Genomic DNA, 16,059 nt, shown 5'->3' with positions numbered 1-16,059 from the left:
CAGGGAGAAGGGGGGTGGAGGGAGGGAGGGGGGGGGAGGGAGGGAGGGAGGGGGGGGGAGGGAGGGGACAGGGGGAAGGAGGGAGGGAGGGAGGGGGGGGAGGGAGGGAGGGAGGGAGGGGACAGGGGGAGGGAGGGAGAAGGGGGATGGAGGGAGAAGGGGGATGGAGGGAGGGAGGGGACAGGGGGAGGGAGGGAGGGAGGGGGGGGAGGGAGGGAGGGAGAAGGGGGATGGAGGGAGGGAGGGGACGGAGGGAGGGAGGGGACGGAGGGAGGGAGAAGGGGGATGGAGGGAGGGAGGGAGGGAGGGGGATGGAGGGAGGGAGGGGACAGGGGGAGGGAGGGGACGGAGGGAGGGAGGGGACAGGGGGAGGGAGGAGGGGGATGGTGGGTGGATGAGAAAGATGGGATGGATGGAAGGACGGATGATACGGAGAGATTGCTTGATTCAGGATTCAGGATCCTTTATTATTGCCATTTTATGCAGAACATAGTACGAATTTGTCTCAGCGTTCCAGTGTGTGTGATCAACAAATATAATAACAGATGATAAAGTGCAAGTCCAGAGTGCGATTATCAGCATTTATTAAAGGATCCATACTGAACAACGACCACAACCCTATGAAACGACCCATTAGCATGACGCCATTGTTCCACAGGTTGCCCGCCCCTCTGTGCGCCTCTCCGGGGCCCCACTCACCAGCGTGCGGTACCGCAGCGACAGGACGCCGGCCTCGCTGGCCTGCCTGTGGACCTGCAGGTCGAGCCGCGTGGTCTTCAGCGTGGCCACGGGCAGCCGGGAGCCCGCCGCAAAGTAGATCAGGCCGCCGGGGGGGGTGTCGCTCTCGGCCAGGGTGACGTTGGCGAAGCGAGCCGTCTGGTTGATGGCGGCCCCGGAGCCCACCTGGTAGATCTCCACCAGGAACCAGCTCCGACCCTCTGGCTCCTAGCACGCAGGGAGAAGGAGAAGTCACGGGATCAGGATGAGGATGAGGAAAGGGCTTGACCCCCTGGATCCCTCCTACCCCGTGTTCCAGTACCAGTGCCAACATAACATTTAGTAGGCCAGAAAAATACTTTGCGTGTCCAAATACATTGTGTGGAATATGCAGCGTGCCAAAAATACCCGGATGTTGTATGACATCCGGTCGGGTTTCGTAGTCTGCAAGCCAAATTGTGGGACGGTATTCTGCCCCATAATCCTCTGCACGGCAGAAGAAACATGGGTGGCACCCATGATTAGTGCACCCCAGGTGTACTAATCAGTGACATCACCTGTAGCATGTCCAATTGTATGCATACTGTGTTCAACAGTACGTACTTTCTAAGGGTAGCTGCAGTAGGTACTACAAGTAAAAAGGAAAAGCATGCAATTTGGAACACAGCCTTGTTCTTGGTTCTCCTAATTCTTCTGTTATTTGTTTCTATGTGTGCAAAGACTGCCGAGAACTCCCCATTAAACCCATGACAGGCCGGTCCGTTACAGAGACATCGCAAACTGAATAGACTGTTCCTCTGCTGACATGCTACACCCACGCCGTCTCCTGGCACGGTGTCACCTGACCCACACCAGGGAGAAACCAGAAGCCGTTCAGGATAGAGGAGAAGAGGGGGCAGTGTGGCTACAGACGTGTTCTGTTCCTGCTCGGGGGAGCCTGCTCTGATGAATGTTAAACACGGCGAAGGAGGGCCGCGATGCGTCAGGACCACCCACTCAACCACCGCTCCGATTGTCCGCTCCCACAGAGCCACTGCGTGTTGTAAGCATGTCACCGTTCAAAGTGAGTCATGTTTAACACGCGCCACAGTCCCACGCACACATGGGATCCATTTGTTAACACTGTATGCGTCTGAATACCCTGCCATGAATTATTATGTTCACTACTGTTGAGATGCTTTTCACACCTGCATATTATTCATGAGCAAGTAGGGGTGATGCATCTAAAGCTAGGCTGCAGACGATGGGGACGGAGACACTCAACTTCACACTGGGAGTCCCCATTCCTAACCTCTATTGGTCCGTGACCAATCCTTGAATCCCCAATGCAGCACGCATACTCCCCCCCCCCGGTACATCCTTCTACCCCGACCAGCCACTCAACCACCCAGTAAACGTAAGCGAATCGCGCCACCCAAGTAGCAGCATCAAGGCAGTCCATGTATGGCAACATTGAAACCTTTGGAATAATTCATCAAACATGATTCATGACATTATTTATCAAAAAACAAAGTGTCAAATAACTAGCGTAGCTCAGACGTTCGACTGTCGAGTCCAAATCCACATAACTAACCCCATAAGCAACGCTCCACATGTACACATTTGTGGAGCCATGAATTCTTTAGGGTGAGGGTCAGGGCGCCCTGGCCCCTGAGGTTGGGTAACAGCCACACTGCAGGTGTGTCACGTCTCACGTTAGCGGACTGACCTCGTCGGGCCGGACCTCCAGCGTGAGGACACAGCGCGTCTGACCCCTCAGGCACAGCACGACGCCCGAAGTGAAGAGCAGCTCCCGGGTCAGGTTCACCCCCCCGCTGACCGACGATGGGGCCGCCGCGCTGAAGGTGGCTCTCCAGAAGACCTGCACGTCCTCGAAGGCTCTGCTCACAGGGGGGACAGCGAGGGGGGGGGGGAGTCAGGTCTACACCAGAGTACAGCGCAAACAATAGCAAGGTCCTATGGCGTGTGAAAGCACACACCGGAGACACTAACACACACACACACACAGGTATTTCCTCATTCTATCATTCATCATTGTGATTATAAATACAATGTTTTCAATATTATTATTTAATTGGCCCTACTATTTTCCTGTTCATATTTGTACTTAAATGTAATTCCTGTTAATATATATTCCTGTATCTACCTCTTGGGCAGAGTAATAGTGACAGGTAGCTGAAGAGGAACTGTGAGTGTGAATCCTGGCGGGTGTAATGGGGTCGGTCCCGCTACCTGTTCTCCTGTCTCTGCAGGACCAGCTCGGCGGTCCTATTCTCAGAGTCCTCGTCCAGGGTCTGACCCACCAGGGACCCCCGGCCGAAGCCCACGATGCCGTTGTGGAAGTCGCTCCCTGGGATGGGGGGGACCAGGGGGGAGGGAGGGAGGGAGGGAGGGAGGTGAGGGAGTGATGATACGCAACGGTTTCAACTGGTTCCCCGACCATTAACCACACCCGTGTGATGCCTTCATGTACAATGATCCAAACATCGTCCCCACCCCCCTCTTAAGGTCCGGACCCCCCATTGGTTGTTGAGGGCAGAGGCAAACGTCCGGGTCAAATTGTAGTGGCAGAACTGGGCCATATCCATGACAACTACGGACTGACCTTTCAACAGGCAAGGAACCCTCATCTTATTTCTTGATGAAAAGGTTGTTTGTAAACCATCAATTAACGGGGGATAATGGTTCCACCCCCAGCTGAAAGGTTCTGGGTTCAACACCGATGTCCGCATACTTCTCCAAGAAGCCCAACATTCCCTACCCTCAAGGACGTCTGGATTCAGAGGCGGCTTGGGATGAAGTGTCTGCCAAAACGACTGAACACAAACAAGCCAATGTGCGCTTCAGTCGCACACACACACAAGACAACAAGAAAAACAAATCCACATCTCACCGAGGATGACAATCTTGGCGAAGGCCCCGAAGCCCTGCTGGTCGGTGCGGTCGGTGACCTGCCCCCCTCCCTCGGGGTCGGCGAGGTAGACGAAGAAGGCCTCCTGGCCCTCGGGCTCCGAGTCGTCCAGGATGAGCAGCACCACCGCCGCCTCGCTCTGCCCGGCCTGCAGGCTCACCACCCGGGAGGCCAGCTCGAAGTCCTGCCCCTCCTGGGCCAGGGTGCCGTTGTAGTCCAGAGCAAAGGGGAGCTCGGTGGTCACCGTGACTCCGCCTAGAGGGAGACCACCGGCGGTCAGAGGGTACAAGAGGAGGCTGATAGGACGGAAGCGCGGGGACGTTTATAGTGCCGGAGACCACACCCTTTAATGTTGGCCGTAGGGTTACCTTTCACCTGCTGCTCTTCTCCTTAAACAATACTGTTATTATAACACTATCAAATTCCTTTGTTCACAATAATGAAATGATTGGTAACATTTTAACCAATGACTTCACATCCTCTAAACAAACCCTAACCCAAAACAAACCCCAACCCAAAAACTAACCACAATAACTGATACTTTTTTCTGTGTGTAACAAGCTGACGTGTTACTTAGAAGTGATAGCAAATAACCGAAATAACACTTTATATATATTAAAGAATAAGGCCATCAAATGAAATCCCAAACAAACCCAACATAACAACAACAACAACAACAACAACAACAACAACTACAGCCCACCTCCGTAGGCGTGGACCCGGACGCTGACGGGGGTTTCCAGGCCGGCCCCGCCCGGCCCGGCGGCCCTGCGGACCCTCAGCTCCACCCTCTTCTCCTCCACGCCGTCCTGCTCCCGGTCCTCCTCCGTGTGGACCAGGGCGGGCCCGATGCTCAGCACTCCTCCACCTCCTCCATCTCCGTCTCCTCCGTCTCCTCCGTCTCCTCCTCCGGTGGCATTGCTGGCCCTGATGGTGACCCGGGCCACGCTCTGCCCCGGGGCGATGCGTGGTCGGGCGCCGGGCGCCGCCCCCAGCGCCCGCACGTCGGTCAGGTTGACGTAGAAGACCTCGTCGGGTTCGGCGAGCGAGTCGTTTGCGATGGCGAGCCGCAGCGAGGCGCTGGTCTGGAGCGGCGAGTTGAAGGCGACCTGGCCGTCCGCCACGGCGCCAAAGTCCTCGTCCGCCGTGGCGCTGCCCGAGGCGGTGGCGTAGGACAGGACGGCGCGGCCGCCGCGGCCGCCGTACAGACGCTGGACGTGGAGCGTGACATTCTGGGCGCCCTCGTCGACCAGCACCTGCCGGGACTCGCGGGTGAACCGGTACACGCCCAGCGGCTCCACCTCGGCCACCGTGAAGCCAGGCCTGAGGGGCGGAGTCACGCGTCCTCAACACCACTTACTTTACGTAGAAGCCATCAGAAAATAACTAACTATTCCCGTGCAACCATGCATGCACTGATTCAATCAGCCCCATCTTTCCCTTTAGTGCTGATGTGTTAATGCACAGGCATCACTGCAGAGTATTAAAGGTCCCATGATATGTCTCTTATGACATCACAGGTGGGCGTGTCCACCTAGATGTGTGACGGATAGATGAGCAACGTTTGCTACAGACTGATCTATCCAGCACACATCTAGGTGGACACGCCCACCTGTGATGTCGTAAGAGCCAGATTTTCAAATTTTCAAATTTTCGATTTTCAACGGCTAATCACACTCACACCTGGTGGCATGTCATGGGACCTTTAAACCATTCATCTCTCCCTGGACTGTACACAATGTGGTGTTGCAAACCATCCTATCCTATGACATTCTATCTATATATTTTATACAGGGAATGGGTTAACCTAGCGATTGTTAGTGCTTGGCACTTGGTTCTATGAACATCATAACTGTACCTACAGCGAAATACTGTTGTTTCTCTTTCTTCCGACAAATGTACTTATTCTAAGTCGCTTTGGATGAAAGCGTCAGCTAAACGCCCTATATGTAAATGTAAATGTTACATGAGCTCTCACAGGACGCTATGAATGCTGGGTATTCACCTGAGCTGGACAGCTGCTGTGGTGTTGGTGCCGGGACTGGCAGCAGTCAGATGAATGGCGAAGGCCGCCGGTGCCGAGGGGTTCCACGGAGCGGTCAGCGCGATGGGCCGGCTCCTCTCGCCGTGGGCCAGGGTGACGGAGCCTGGAGGAGCGGGGGACAGCTGCGTGACGGACGGACAGCTGCTCTGACAACAGCAGACCTTTGAGCCGCGACCATACAGGCTGCGGGGATGTGCAGCGGTTCACAAGGAGTCTGCGCAATGCACTGGGTTCTGTGTTCTGTCTAGAGGTCTGCACTTGTTGAAAAAAATCAAGAACGTGCGACCAAAACGCACGCAGTGAGCTTGACCCATGAATAACTCTGTGCGGTATAAAATAGTACTGGGTTGTGTAAAATAAAAATTCAGCGTCAACATTTTTTGTGCAACAGGTAACAAGGTGTAACAGTACGGCTCAGTCAGATGCCGATCATGTCAATCATAATGTCAGGAATGGCTTTGACGCCATACAATGCACGGCACAAAGGATCATTGGAAAGCACGATTGGTGGGATAGCTTGTTGTGCGTGAAACCCCTTAGGACAACATTGAAACTTTGGTTAACTTTATGTACATGACCTTGTGTTCTATGGACAGTTAACATTCAGCGATGAGCACTGAAGACCTTTCCTAATGTTAAGGATCCAGCGGTACCGTTGTGAATGCACAGCAGCAGCAGTAGAGAGGTGGTTAAGTCAGTTATCTGTCGGGCCGTACCTGCTGTTGGGCTGACGGCTCCGGGGGTGAACCCGGGCGGAGCCTGGCCCGGAGGGTACCCCGTTCTCCAGTCCACGGTGACCCCCCCGAAGAGGCCTGTCCGGGTCACTCTGGCCTCGCACTGCCCCGTCTCCAGGCTAGACACCTGGAGGACCGCCGAGGCAAAGCCGACCTGGGGGGCCGCACACAGGGAGGGAGGAGATAATGGAAGTAATCAGGGGTTTATTTCGGATGAGTCTCACAAATCCAACTTAACATTATAATCTGACCTCAAATCACAAATCTCTTTCTTTTCATTTCCTCCATATTTGGATCGACTAATCGTGTTGCTGGAGGCAGGGAACCGTCGGCCAGCAGTGGTCGAGTCAACACTTTTTAGTCTTACCACTGTGGAAATACTCTTATTAAAATCCCCTTCTGAAGGATCATCCACTCGCGCAAATGAGTTTTCCTCAGTAAAACGCCTCCTTAACGAAAAAACAAGGTGTAATCGGCCCCTGGCTGTGTTTGGTTCTTGGCCCCCGGCTACAAGCCATCTCCCCAGATGGTCTGCTCTAACAGAGTTGGACTGCTGGAACCAAGATTCTTTTGGGATGGAGCCTCACAGGACAATGGCCCCGATTGCTTCTATGGACATTGACAGCGTTGGGCGGTTAGAAGACTGGGCCTAAAATAGATTTGAACACACAATCACTCTCCCTTTATTAGATTCTGACACTCGCTATAGCGCGATTTGTTTCAATTTACAAGTCCTGACAAAGCTAATTGTTGACAGCGGAGCCGGGGATGTGAATTAGGTTACCGACCGCAGAAATCAAGTTATGACCGGGGGTTGGCCATAATATTCAATGTAAATTCAAAGTGACATAAAAGTCGATAGGGCGAACACAATGAATCAGATCCAAGCACGCTCATTCCGAAATAACAGGCGGTTTATATCAGTTCAACAAACACCCATTCACAAAAAAAGATATAATCTGTAATGCAGCACTTAATCTGTAATTAAGTGCTGCATTAATCTGTATAATCTGTAATACTACAATTAATGAAATAAGCACTTTGCTTATTTCATTAATTGTTTTTACTTTTAGGGTTGCGTCTTCAGTGTCGAGAGCACTTACAGGTATGTCGCTTTGGACGAAAGCATCAGCTAAATACGTGTAAGGTAATGTAATCTGTTATTGTTGGTGATCACATTCCGTCAGTGAATTATTCAGAGTGAAGAAAGCTGCGTTGTGGACTCACTTCAGTGTTGGCAGCCTCTTCCCCGGCCGTCACCATGGCAACCGTGGAGTCCGAGGAGAGACGAGGTGGGGTGCTGAGGAGAGGGCTGACCAGTCTCACGTCCGTCAGTAGCACAGTGAAGTTCTCCCCGATGGCCAGGAACACCTGCGCTCACACATGGAGTTGAGACTATAAACGACAGGGTGTGTCGTAGGTATCTAATCTCAGCTGCTAGCACAGCATATCTATCAAACTAGATTGACATTAATACAAATAAAACACAGTTTCTATTTGATGCTCTGAGAGAATACTCCTGCCTCCGGTTCTTTATTCAATGCTGATGATTGTCTGGAGTTCTTTAAAAATACATTTGACTCAATTAGAGAGATGGTAATTGGACCAGGGTCTTCTCAGAATGGTGGCTGTTCCCCTCTGGGCTTGATTGGCTCCTAACTGCTCCCAAACATGCAACCTGTGTAATAGACCCTATACCATCTAATGCTTTTACGAAACTGTTTCATGATTTCAATTATCCTATTCTTGATATTATCAAAAGGTCACTTTCCTTGGGATCTGTGCCCTCCCCTGTTAAAAGTGCCATTATCAAACAGCTTGAAATACTTGAATATTGATTTGCAAATTACAAACCAATTACAAATCAACCATTTATGTCGAAATTACTTCGAAAGGGTATCGCTGACCAATTTACTACTTATCTAACAATCATCCTTTTGATCAAATTCAATCAGGCTTTCATTTCCTGTCATTCTTCTGAAACAGCGTGGAACACAGTAGTCAATGATCTGCTAATGACAGTTGATTCTGACTGAGCATCATGGTGGCTGCCTCATGACTCGAGGGCAGCTTCTGAAACCGTGGACCACAGCCACTATGAGAAGAATATTAGTATCCAGGGAACAGTGCTCTCATGGCTTCATTCATATTGATCAAATATAACTCACCATGTAAGTTACAATAATACAATTTCAGAATTTTTTTAAATAAGTTTGGTGTACCCCAGGGATCGTTTCTTGGTCCTATGCTCTTTTCTGTCTCTACACTTCCCCTTGATGACATCATTTACAAATACAGCATTGATTGTCAGTGCTAAGCTGATGATACAGAGTACAAACTTAGAGGCATGTCTAATATATAAACAATAATGGATAGGCATGAACCCTGCTGTTAAACTATGACAAAATGTTGATCTTGTCTGGGTGAATTTACAACTTTTTACATATACCATGACTCGATGTTCGTGTTTGTCGTGGAGGGGTTCACTTCAGAACGTGTTAAGGGCATTGCAGCTCACCTGGTTGCTAAGCAACAGTGTGATGGAGACGGAGGACTCCCCCTCCGGCAGCAGGACCCTGCCCGTGGCTCTGTCTCCTAGCAGAGCCTGGACCTCCGGCCCGCCGCTGACCTCATAGCCCACGCTGGCGTTGCCAAACAGCCCCCCCGACCGCGTGACGTTCAGGAGCAGGAACCGGGCCGGCTCGGCCCCGGGGCCCCCCACCCCCACGGCCCGCTGGCCGGGGTCCAGGGAGAACACGCCGTGAGGCTCATCGTTCGCCCGCACCCTGGGGACATGTGGGTGTTAGCACGTTGGTGTTAGCATGTTGACTGCCTGAAAGATGCTACGCCAAGTCTGTTTCCAGTTTAGATGTCTTAGAAGTCATGTTCGCTAAGAAAATGATCAGTGGTAAACCAAATATGTGTACTAAGCTATTTTATTTGACTGGCTCAATGTACTTATCGTAATTGTCTGCTCAACACCCTAAATGTTAATGTAAATGTAAATGGTCATTTGACTTTTTGCATACGGTTCTTATTAAATCTTATTAAATCTTGCCAAACCATGGCATGGCAAAAGGTACATTTATAAAAATGTCAGTTTTGGTCGGGCTGGTGTGTTTGACGAGATGAGGTGAACCCCCCACCTGATGCGTGTACTGGTGAGGTTGGGGTTGCCGTCCAGGGTGGCGCCCCCCTCCACGCCTGTGAGCCTGACCATGTACAGCTCCTCCACCTCGGGCACCGTGTCGGGCATCAGGCTGAGGAGCAACAGTGCCTCCCGCTGGCCAACCAGGATAACTACAGCCCCGGCCGCGCTCAGGAAGTCACCGACCAGGTCTGACTCACTTTGGATCTCCCAGTGGATCTGAGGAGGGGAGAAGGAGAACGGGTTGAAAGAAAATGAAGAGGGGACAAAGGAGTTCAATGCAGACCAATATGGAGGTGGAGAAGGAGGATGAATGGAAAGATAATAGGGAAATTAAGACCAGGATATAGTTTACTTTATACTTCTAAAGCACTACTTTTGTCTAGGTGCTGTTACCGTTATGTTTCCCATGACGCCCTCTCTCCGTCTGAGCAGCAGTGAGATGTTGAGCGGGCCCTGGACGTCAGCGGGCTCATCGTAGACCTGCTCGCTCAGCGCCGCCTCATCAAACTGGACGATGCCATTAGGGTCACCGAACTTCTCAATCTGGAGGACAACCACAGCATTCAATTCAACAGAAATGGCTAAGGAAAAAAATAAATAAATCAAACAGAGCGCATTCCTGCAGCTCCTGTCATGTTGTGTTCTCCTAGTGTCCTCCCACATCAAGCTATAAAGAGCCGCCACCGAGCAACACTTGAAGTGAACTCTTAAGGGCTGATTATGTGTCCAAATCGACGCAACGCAAGGACCTCTTACGTCATTGCAGACCCTCCTTGCATCCACCACAAGGGCCTGACGTGCGCCTCCCACAAATTGTAACCTTGCGTCGAGGCAACGCAGCAACAATGGCTGTGATTAGTCCGCTCACTAAAACCAGAAGCAAGACCAAAACAGGTTCACGACTATGTCAAAGCGTCTGCGTAGTCCTTGTGTCGCGTCGACGTGGAACCATAATCAGCCCTTAACTCTGTGCTCCTCAAGCGGTCAAGGCATTCAGCAGTGAACCACGACCGAGAGAGATCGTGAGAGACCTGGACCCACCTGAAGCTGGACTGCCCCGGCCCCGGGGTCCACGTCCACCTCCCCGGACAGGATGCTGAGCTGGACCGTGAACACCTCCTCCACCTCCACCTCCCCGTGGGGAAGCAGGGTCAGCCGGATGGCGTGGACCCCTTCCTCCCCGTCGCCCAGGTAGAAGGAGCCGTTGACGGGCTCCAGGAAGTCCTGGTTGAGCGGTGGGAGGGGCTCCCTGCTGTTGGGGCCCAGGATGTGCCACGCCACCTAGAAGGAGAACCGGTGTTTGGGTTGAGGATCGATTAGGGCGGGGGATTTATAGGCAGGATGGTCAAAGGTTTTGGATTCAGACCCCTATCTCCGTAGTCTGACCTGTAGGCATCCCTAGGGCGAGATGCAGAGACCCCTACATGCTCCTGAATTAATGAATGACAATTCACTCTATACCCCTTTACATCAAAGTGTAAAGGGGTATAGAGTCTTCTCAATCAATAAGAAGATATTATCCAGACAAAAGTCAGAGGGGTTTATGTTAAAAGAGCCATTAAACAACTGCTGTTGTCTGAATTGAGGTGGCAGGTCGTCTGGTAACCGGAAGGTCTGTTGTTAGATCCCCAGTTCATCATAGATAAGTGTTGAGGTGTCCCTGAGCAAGACATCTAACCCTAAACTGCTGCAGAAGAGCTTGGTGGTCCCTTGTATGGTGACACCGCCGTCGGTGTACAAATGTGTGCATGCACGGAGGAATGTGAGGCGCTTATTGTAAAGTTTTTTTAGTGGCCAAAGTTAGAAATGCTATCTGCTAGTTAAATGCTGTATGCAATATGGATGCCGTCCTTTAACCATGAGAGTTAACAGCATGTAAAAACGTTCAACGGTGTTCGTTCTTACCGTTGCATTTCCCACGAATCCTCCTGCTCTCTCCAGGACGAGGGTGAGCGAGAGCGTCTCGTTGGGGTTCACCAGAGTAATGCGGCTCTCGTTGAGGAAACGCACGAGCCCGCTCAGAGAGTCACTTTTGGCGATGGTTACCCGGGCAACCGAGTTGGCGCCCAGGACAGCTCCCCCGGTGGCTCGAGACAGCAGCACCTCGAAGATCTCAGCGGCTTCACTGCAGGAAAAACATATACAGAACACATGTAGGTACTGTAAAGTGTACAGACAGTTTTTATTCAAAAGATCTGCCCTAATAAAAAACCTTGACCTACAGATAAATAATTACTGTGACCAAAATCTGAAAAAACGTTAGCACTTGTTTTGAATGGGTTGTGGGTGGGAAGAGGAATCATATACATTGGGTTTTTGCATTCGTTGCTATGACTGTTTGTTGATGTATATGTATTTATGGAATGTTTGTTGATTGATAAGCATGTTGCTTTTTCTTTACTAAAAACATCAGCTCCTGTTCAGTCTGTTCGTCCAGGCCCGTCCATCTCTCCACTCACCTGTCCAGGTCGTCCATGATGGTGATGTTGATGAAGCTGGTGTCCTGCCCGTGGCTGAAGGTGACCGACCCGTTGGACAGGAAGTAGTCCAGGTCAGGGGTCGCGCTCAGACCCCTGGAGACGTACTGAGCCGATACCTGCCCCCACTGACCCCCCAACCTCAGCACAGGGATCACCAGATACCCCGCATCCTCCTCCACTACAGAGGAATATATGCAATGTAAAAGAAGAAGAAATGCATTGTAATACGATTAAACCTTATTGGAACAACAATCAATCACAAACTGATAATAATCAAAACATTGATAAAGACCACCCACCTATGATGTCGAGGTGGTCCGGGTGGAACTCCAGAATGCCCTCTGCGTTGTCGTTCTTCAGTATGACCACGATGACTGAGGAGATGTTCCCTACCGTCGGAGGCAGATCCAACTGGAGCCCCGACTCCCTCACTGTGTAGTCCACGCCACTGACCACCAGAGGGAGACAGAGTACACGTGATGTTAGTCCCCGACGGGACTTCCATTTCACATCCTCTACCATAGTCAACTGTTCTCCACAAGCCGCTACCTGACGTTGAGAAGCGCCACGCTCGTGATGTTGAGGTGAAACTCCTCGGGCCCTTCCGGCAGGACGTCGTCAGCGATGCGCAGCAGGACTTCCTTTGACGTCTGGCCCGGTGCGAACAGCAGCCGGCCGGCCTCGGGGCTGAAGTCCAGCCCGCTGGAGGCAGAGCCGCCTGACGTCTCGTAGCTGAGGGCCACCTCTCCCAGGCTGCCCCCGGAGCGGACCAACGTCACGTTCACCTGTGGGGAAACTCACATGAGCGTCGGGAATCACAGAGGAGGAACTGGACGCGACGACATGGAGATCGACTGGTGGATGATGGGTTGAAGACAGCACTCGAGTTGAGGGGGGATGAGGGGGGATGGCATCCCCCTTTGGAATTAAAATGATCAAAATCATCCCCCATCTGAAATAGCCATCCCCCCTTCCCATCCCCTGTTATTTTATCAATTAATGTGGAAATATAACTGCTATTTCATTATAGCGGTTTCCTTTTTCAATTCGGCGCAACGTTACTTTTCCCAGGGACAGATTTGACAGCGATACTGCATTCTCGGGCAGTATGCTATTGCGCAAGCACGCAGGCACGCAGGCACGCTCGCGGCGCGCCTGCGTGCTTGCCAGTAGTGCCTTAACGAGCTCTCATTCCACACCGTACGAGACAGACGCTGGTAGCGTGAAGCTGTATCTGCATCTCGGACATCGCTTCCGCAGGCAACTCTGTCCCCTTTTCTCCCTTTCATTCCAACCCGTGAGCAACGCTAGTCTCCCTCCTCTGCCGAATGCATTTAGGAAAAAAATAGAAAAATAATCACTTTTTAAAATCCTTAAATGTGATGCATGCCTCCGAATCGTGTGATGCGTCCGATCAGCTGCGTTTTTGGGGATAAAATATATAATATAATAATAATAATAATAATAATAATTATTATTATTATAATTATTATTATCATCACACGTTGGTCTCCCACCATATGCGCTGTCATCAGCACAAATGATCTGTCCCTAAAAGTTAAAATCCACCATCCCCCCTGGCTTTTTTTTACAACTCGACCACTGGTTGAAGAGGAAGAGTCGGACATGAGTAATCGAAGAAGACGAAGTCTGGTTGATTGATTGGATGAAGTAAAAATGAATGGACTGGACCCTCCTTATAGTTAACCGGCCAGCCCCCCATCACACATTTAAAATGTTTTGCCTGTATGAACGAATGTATGTCAACTATGGCCCCCAATGCACTCCTAACCATCCCTGGAATGAGAGATCCCCCACTCTGTGCTCATCCTCCAGATTTCTCTCTTCTAATTAAGGGAGTTTTTTCTCGCCCTTTGGGGGGCTAGGGTCGGGGGGGGGGGGGGGCGTCATACACACGCGGCCTGCTACGCCCTCTGAGACTGGACCTGTGATTCAGTGCTATAGAAATGACATTGAAGTGAACTGAATGACGAACCGGTAATGAAGAATTGAAGATTAACCATCAGAGATCAAAAACTTGAGAGACAACGCGGTCAACGACCAAAGCGTCTCACCGGCCCCTCGCCCTCGGTGACGGCGACTTCCCGCTGGGCGAAAGAGAAGCTGCCGTGCGGGTGGTCGCTGGCTGCCATGGTGACCGTGGCGCGGCTCGCCGAGGGGCTGACGTCCAGACCGGGCGTGCCGGCCGACAGGGTCAGCTGGTACACCCGCCGCTCCTCGGGAACCTCGTCGTCCAGCGCCTGGGGACACAGCGGGCGGGTTAACACCGTCAGGGTGGACCCCGGGGGGGCCGGACGGAGGGGTGACGGTGTCACATTGGAGGGTGGGGGTGGAGTACTTGAAGGGTGATGCTGGCGGCGGATTGGCCGTCTCGCATGGTCACGGCGCCGGAGATCTGCTCAAACTCGGTCGCGTCAGCGGGAGCGATGTTCCAGAAGAACTGGACCTCCCCGTAGACCCCTGGCCCCCGCACGAGGCTGGTGACACAAGCACCCACACACACACACACACACACAAGCGCACACATACCCACAAAAGCACACACACACACACACACATTTTTAATTGCATCCACAAATTTAAACAAACTTAAACAAACGTGAAAGAACTTACGTTTAACAAAACCTACAAATGGACGTCGTATTTATCTGGTTGAGCATTGCCTGTGTACCTGACCACCGTGCTCCCATTGTATCCCCTCTCAGGTTCACCAATGAAAACGTCCCTGGAGGACTCGGCCACGCCCACCATGCCCAAGGCCGCTCGGTCGGCCTGGATGGTGATGCTGGCCAGACCTACAGTGTGTATACACACATGCATCACAGTATAGGAGAGGGGAAAGGTCAACATGAATGTTAGGGTGTCTCTCTGGTCAGTCAGCAGCAGCAGTTGTTGTCAATAACTAATCACCGGTCTTCTCTGTAATCCAACTAGTGTCAACACATTCACTGAGTGATTCAACTTCAACTAGATGGACCGTGTCAAAGAGACCCTTTCACTGAGGCGTCCTCATAGGACCGACATTCGGAGCTCGGGGCTCCCCTGACCCACTGACCGGCTAAGGGGTCGATGACGGCCGCGCTGGTGCCTGGGGACAGCCGCACCGTGAAGCTCTCGACTCTCTCCAGCGCAGTGTCTTCCAGCGCCCTGATCACAAAGCTCTGAGTGAACTCCGTCTGAGAGGGAACAGTGTGGAAGACGTTGAGGTTCAAATCTGCATCCCAATGCGTCCAGCATGACTCGTTTAAATTTCCCCGGCAGAATTCCTTAATGACGACGAGGCCGGGTTATTATTCACTTTCCTCAATTGAAATAGAAACATTAAAACACATGCAAATCTAATATATACATTAATGGTCCTTACGTGGATCTCCCACACCTAGGTCAACACGTACTCTCCCAAATTACAACGATGTATTCACCGGATTAACCTCCAAAAACCATGTGCTAATGACATAAGGCTACGCTGCTTTGTGCCGTACCTCCGCAAAGACAAGGGTTCCACTGAGAGGCGAGAGGTCGTCCCTGGCCAGGTCTTCTAGTTGCCATGCCAACGTCACCGCACCGCGGCCTCCTGTACTCCGGAGCACCGTGAGCGTCGCCACGGCAGCGGGGTCGTCTGTGAACTCGGGCTCGCTGACTGTAACCTAAACAGGGTTGAAACGGATGGGATTGGCCGGTTGATGATGATGACGGGGTACAGTGATTGACACTGTTGCTATGGACATTAAGCACTCGCTTCTGCTCTCTTGATGCTAATGATATGCTAGTATTGGTAGGAGAATCCCAAAACTCCCATTGACCAGATTAGATGGCTAACTTCTTTATGTAGAAGGTACAATCCTGCTGAGTCCGTCTTTTTGGTGGTATACAGTAGTTTCATAGCTAAAGTACTCTTCCTGGATATTGACGGCTTATTTTGCACTTGAACCGACTAATATTCTAACACAAATAGTACCTGGAAGTTATCAGGGATTGATGTTCCCTAGAGGTTTAAGCTT

General features: G+C 51.6%; 1 protein-coding gene across 1 annotated transcript in view; it reads right to left on the bottom strand.

Annotated features, from left to right (window-relative positions):
• Positions 1-16,059, bottom strand: part of adgrv1 (adhesion G protein-coupled receptor V1) — a 138,424-nt gene that overhangs the window by 50,040 nt on the left and 72,325 nt on the right. Inside the window, exons 63-84 of the mRNA XM_079751739.1 lie at positions 15,541-15,705; positions 15,114-15,234; positions 14,730-14,853; positions 14,397-14,535; positions 14,113-14,298; positions 12,587-12,822; positions 12,337-12,485; positions 12,017-12,215; positions 11,463-11,682; positions 10,599-10,838; positions 9,951-10,100; positions 9,553-9,773; positions 8,925-9,192; positions 7,634-7,777; positions 6,389-6,560; positions 5,634-5,775; positions 4,555-4,951; positions 4,332-4,506; positions 3,611-3,883; positions 2,950-3,067; positions 2,426-2,597; positions 700-945 (exon numbers count right to left, since the gene is read on the bottom strand). Of these exons, the coding sequence (XP_079607865.1) occupies positions 700-945; positions 2,426-2,597; positions 2,950-3,067; positions 3,611-3,883; positions 4,332-4,506; positions 4,555-4,951; positions 5,634-5,775; positions 6,389-6,560; positions 7,634-7,777; positions 8,925-9,192; positions 9,553-9,773; positions 9,951-10,100; positions 10,599-10,838; positions 11,463-11,682; positions 12,017-12,215; positions 12,337-12,485; positions 12,587-12,822; positions 14,113-14,298; positions 14,397-14,535; positions 14,730-14,853; positions 15,114-15,234; positions 15,541-15,705 (4,257 nt within the window). The remainder of the gene's footprint in view (positions 1-699; positions 946-2,425; positions 2,598-2,949; positions 3,068-3,610; positions 3,884-4,331; positions 4,507-4,554; positions 4,952-5,633; positions 5,776-6,388; positions 6,561-7,633; positions 7,778-8,924; positions 9,193-9,552; positions 9,774-9,950; positions 10,101-10,598; positions 10,839-11,462; positions 11,683-12,016; positions 12,216-12,336; positions 12,486-12,586; positions 12,823-14,112; positions 14,299-14,396; positions 14,536-14,729; positions 14,854-15,113; positions 15,235-15,540; positions 15,706-16,059) is intronic.

This window comes from Pollachius pollachius (assembly GCF_949987615.1).
Source record: "Pollachius pollachius genome assembly, chromosome: 1".
NCBI classification, from domain to species: Eukaryota; Metazoa; Chordata; class Actinopteri; order Gadiformes; family Gadidae; genus Pollachius; species Pollachius pollachius.
Note: the sequence above shows the minus strand (reverse complement) of the source record. Positions and strands in the feature narration are given on the sequence as shown.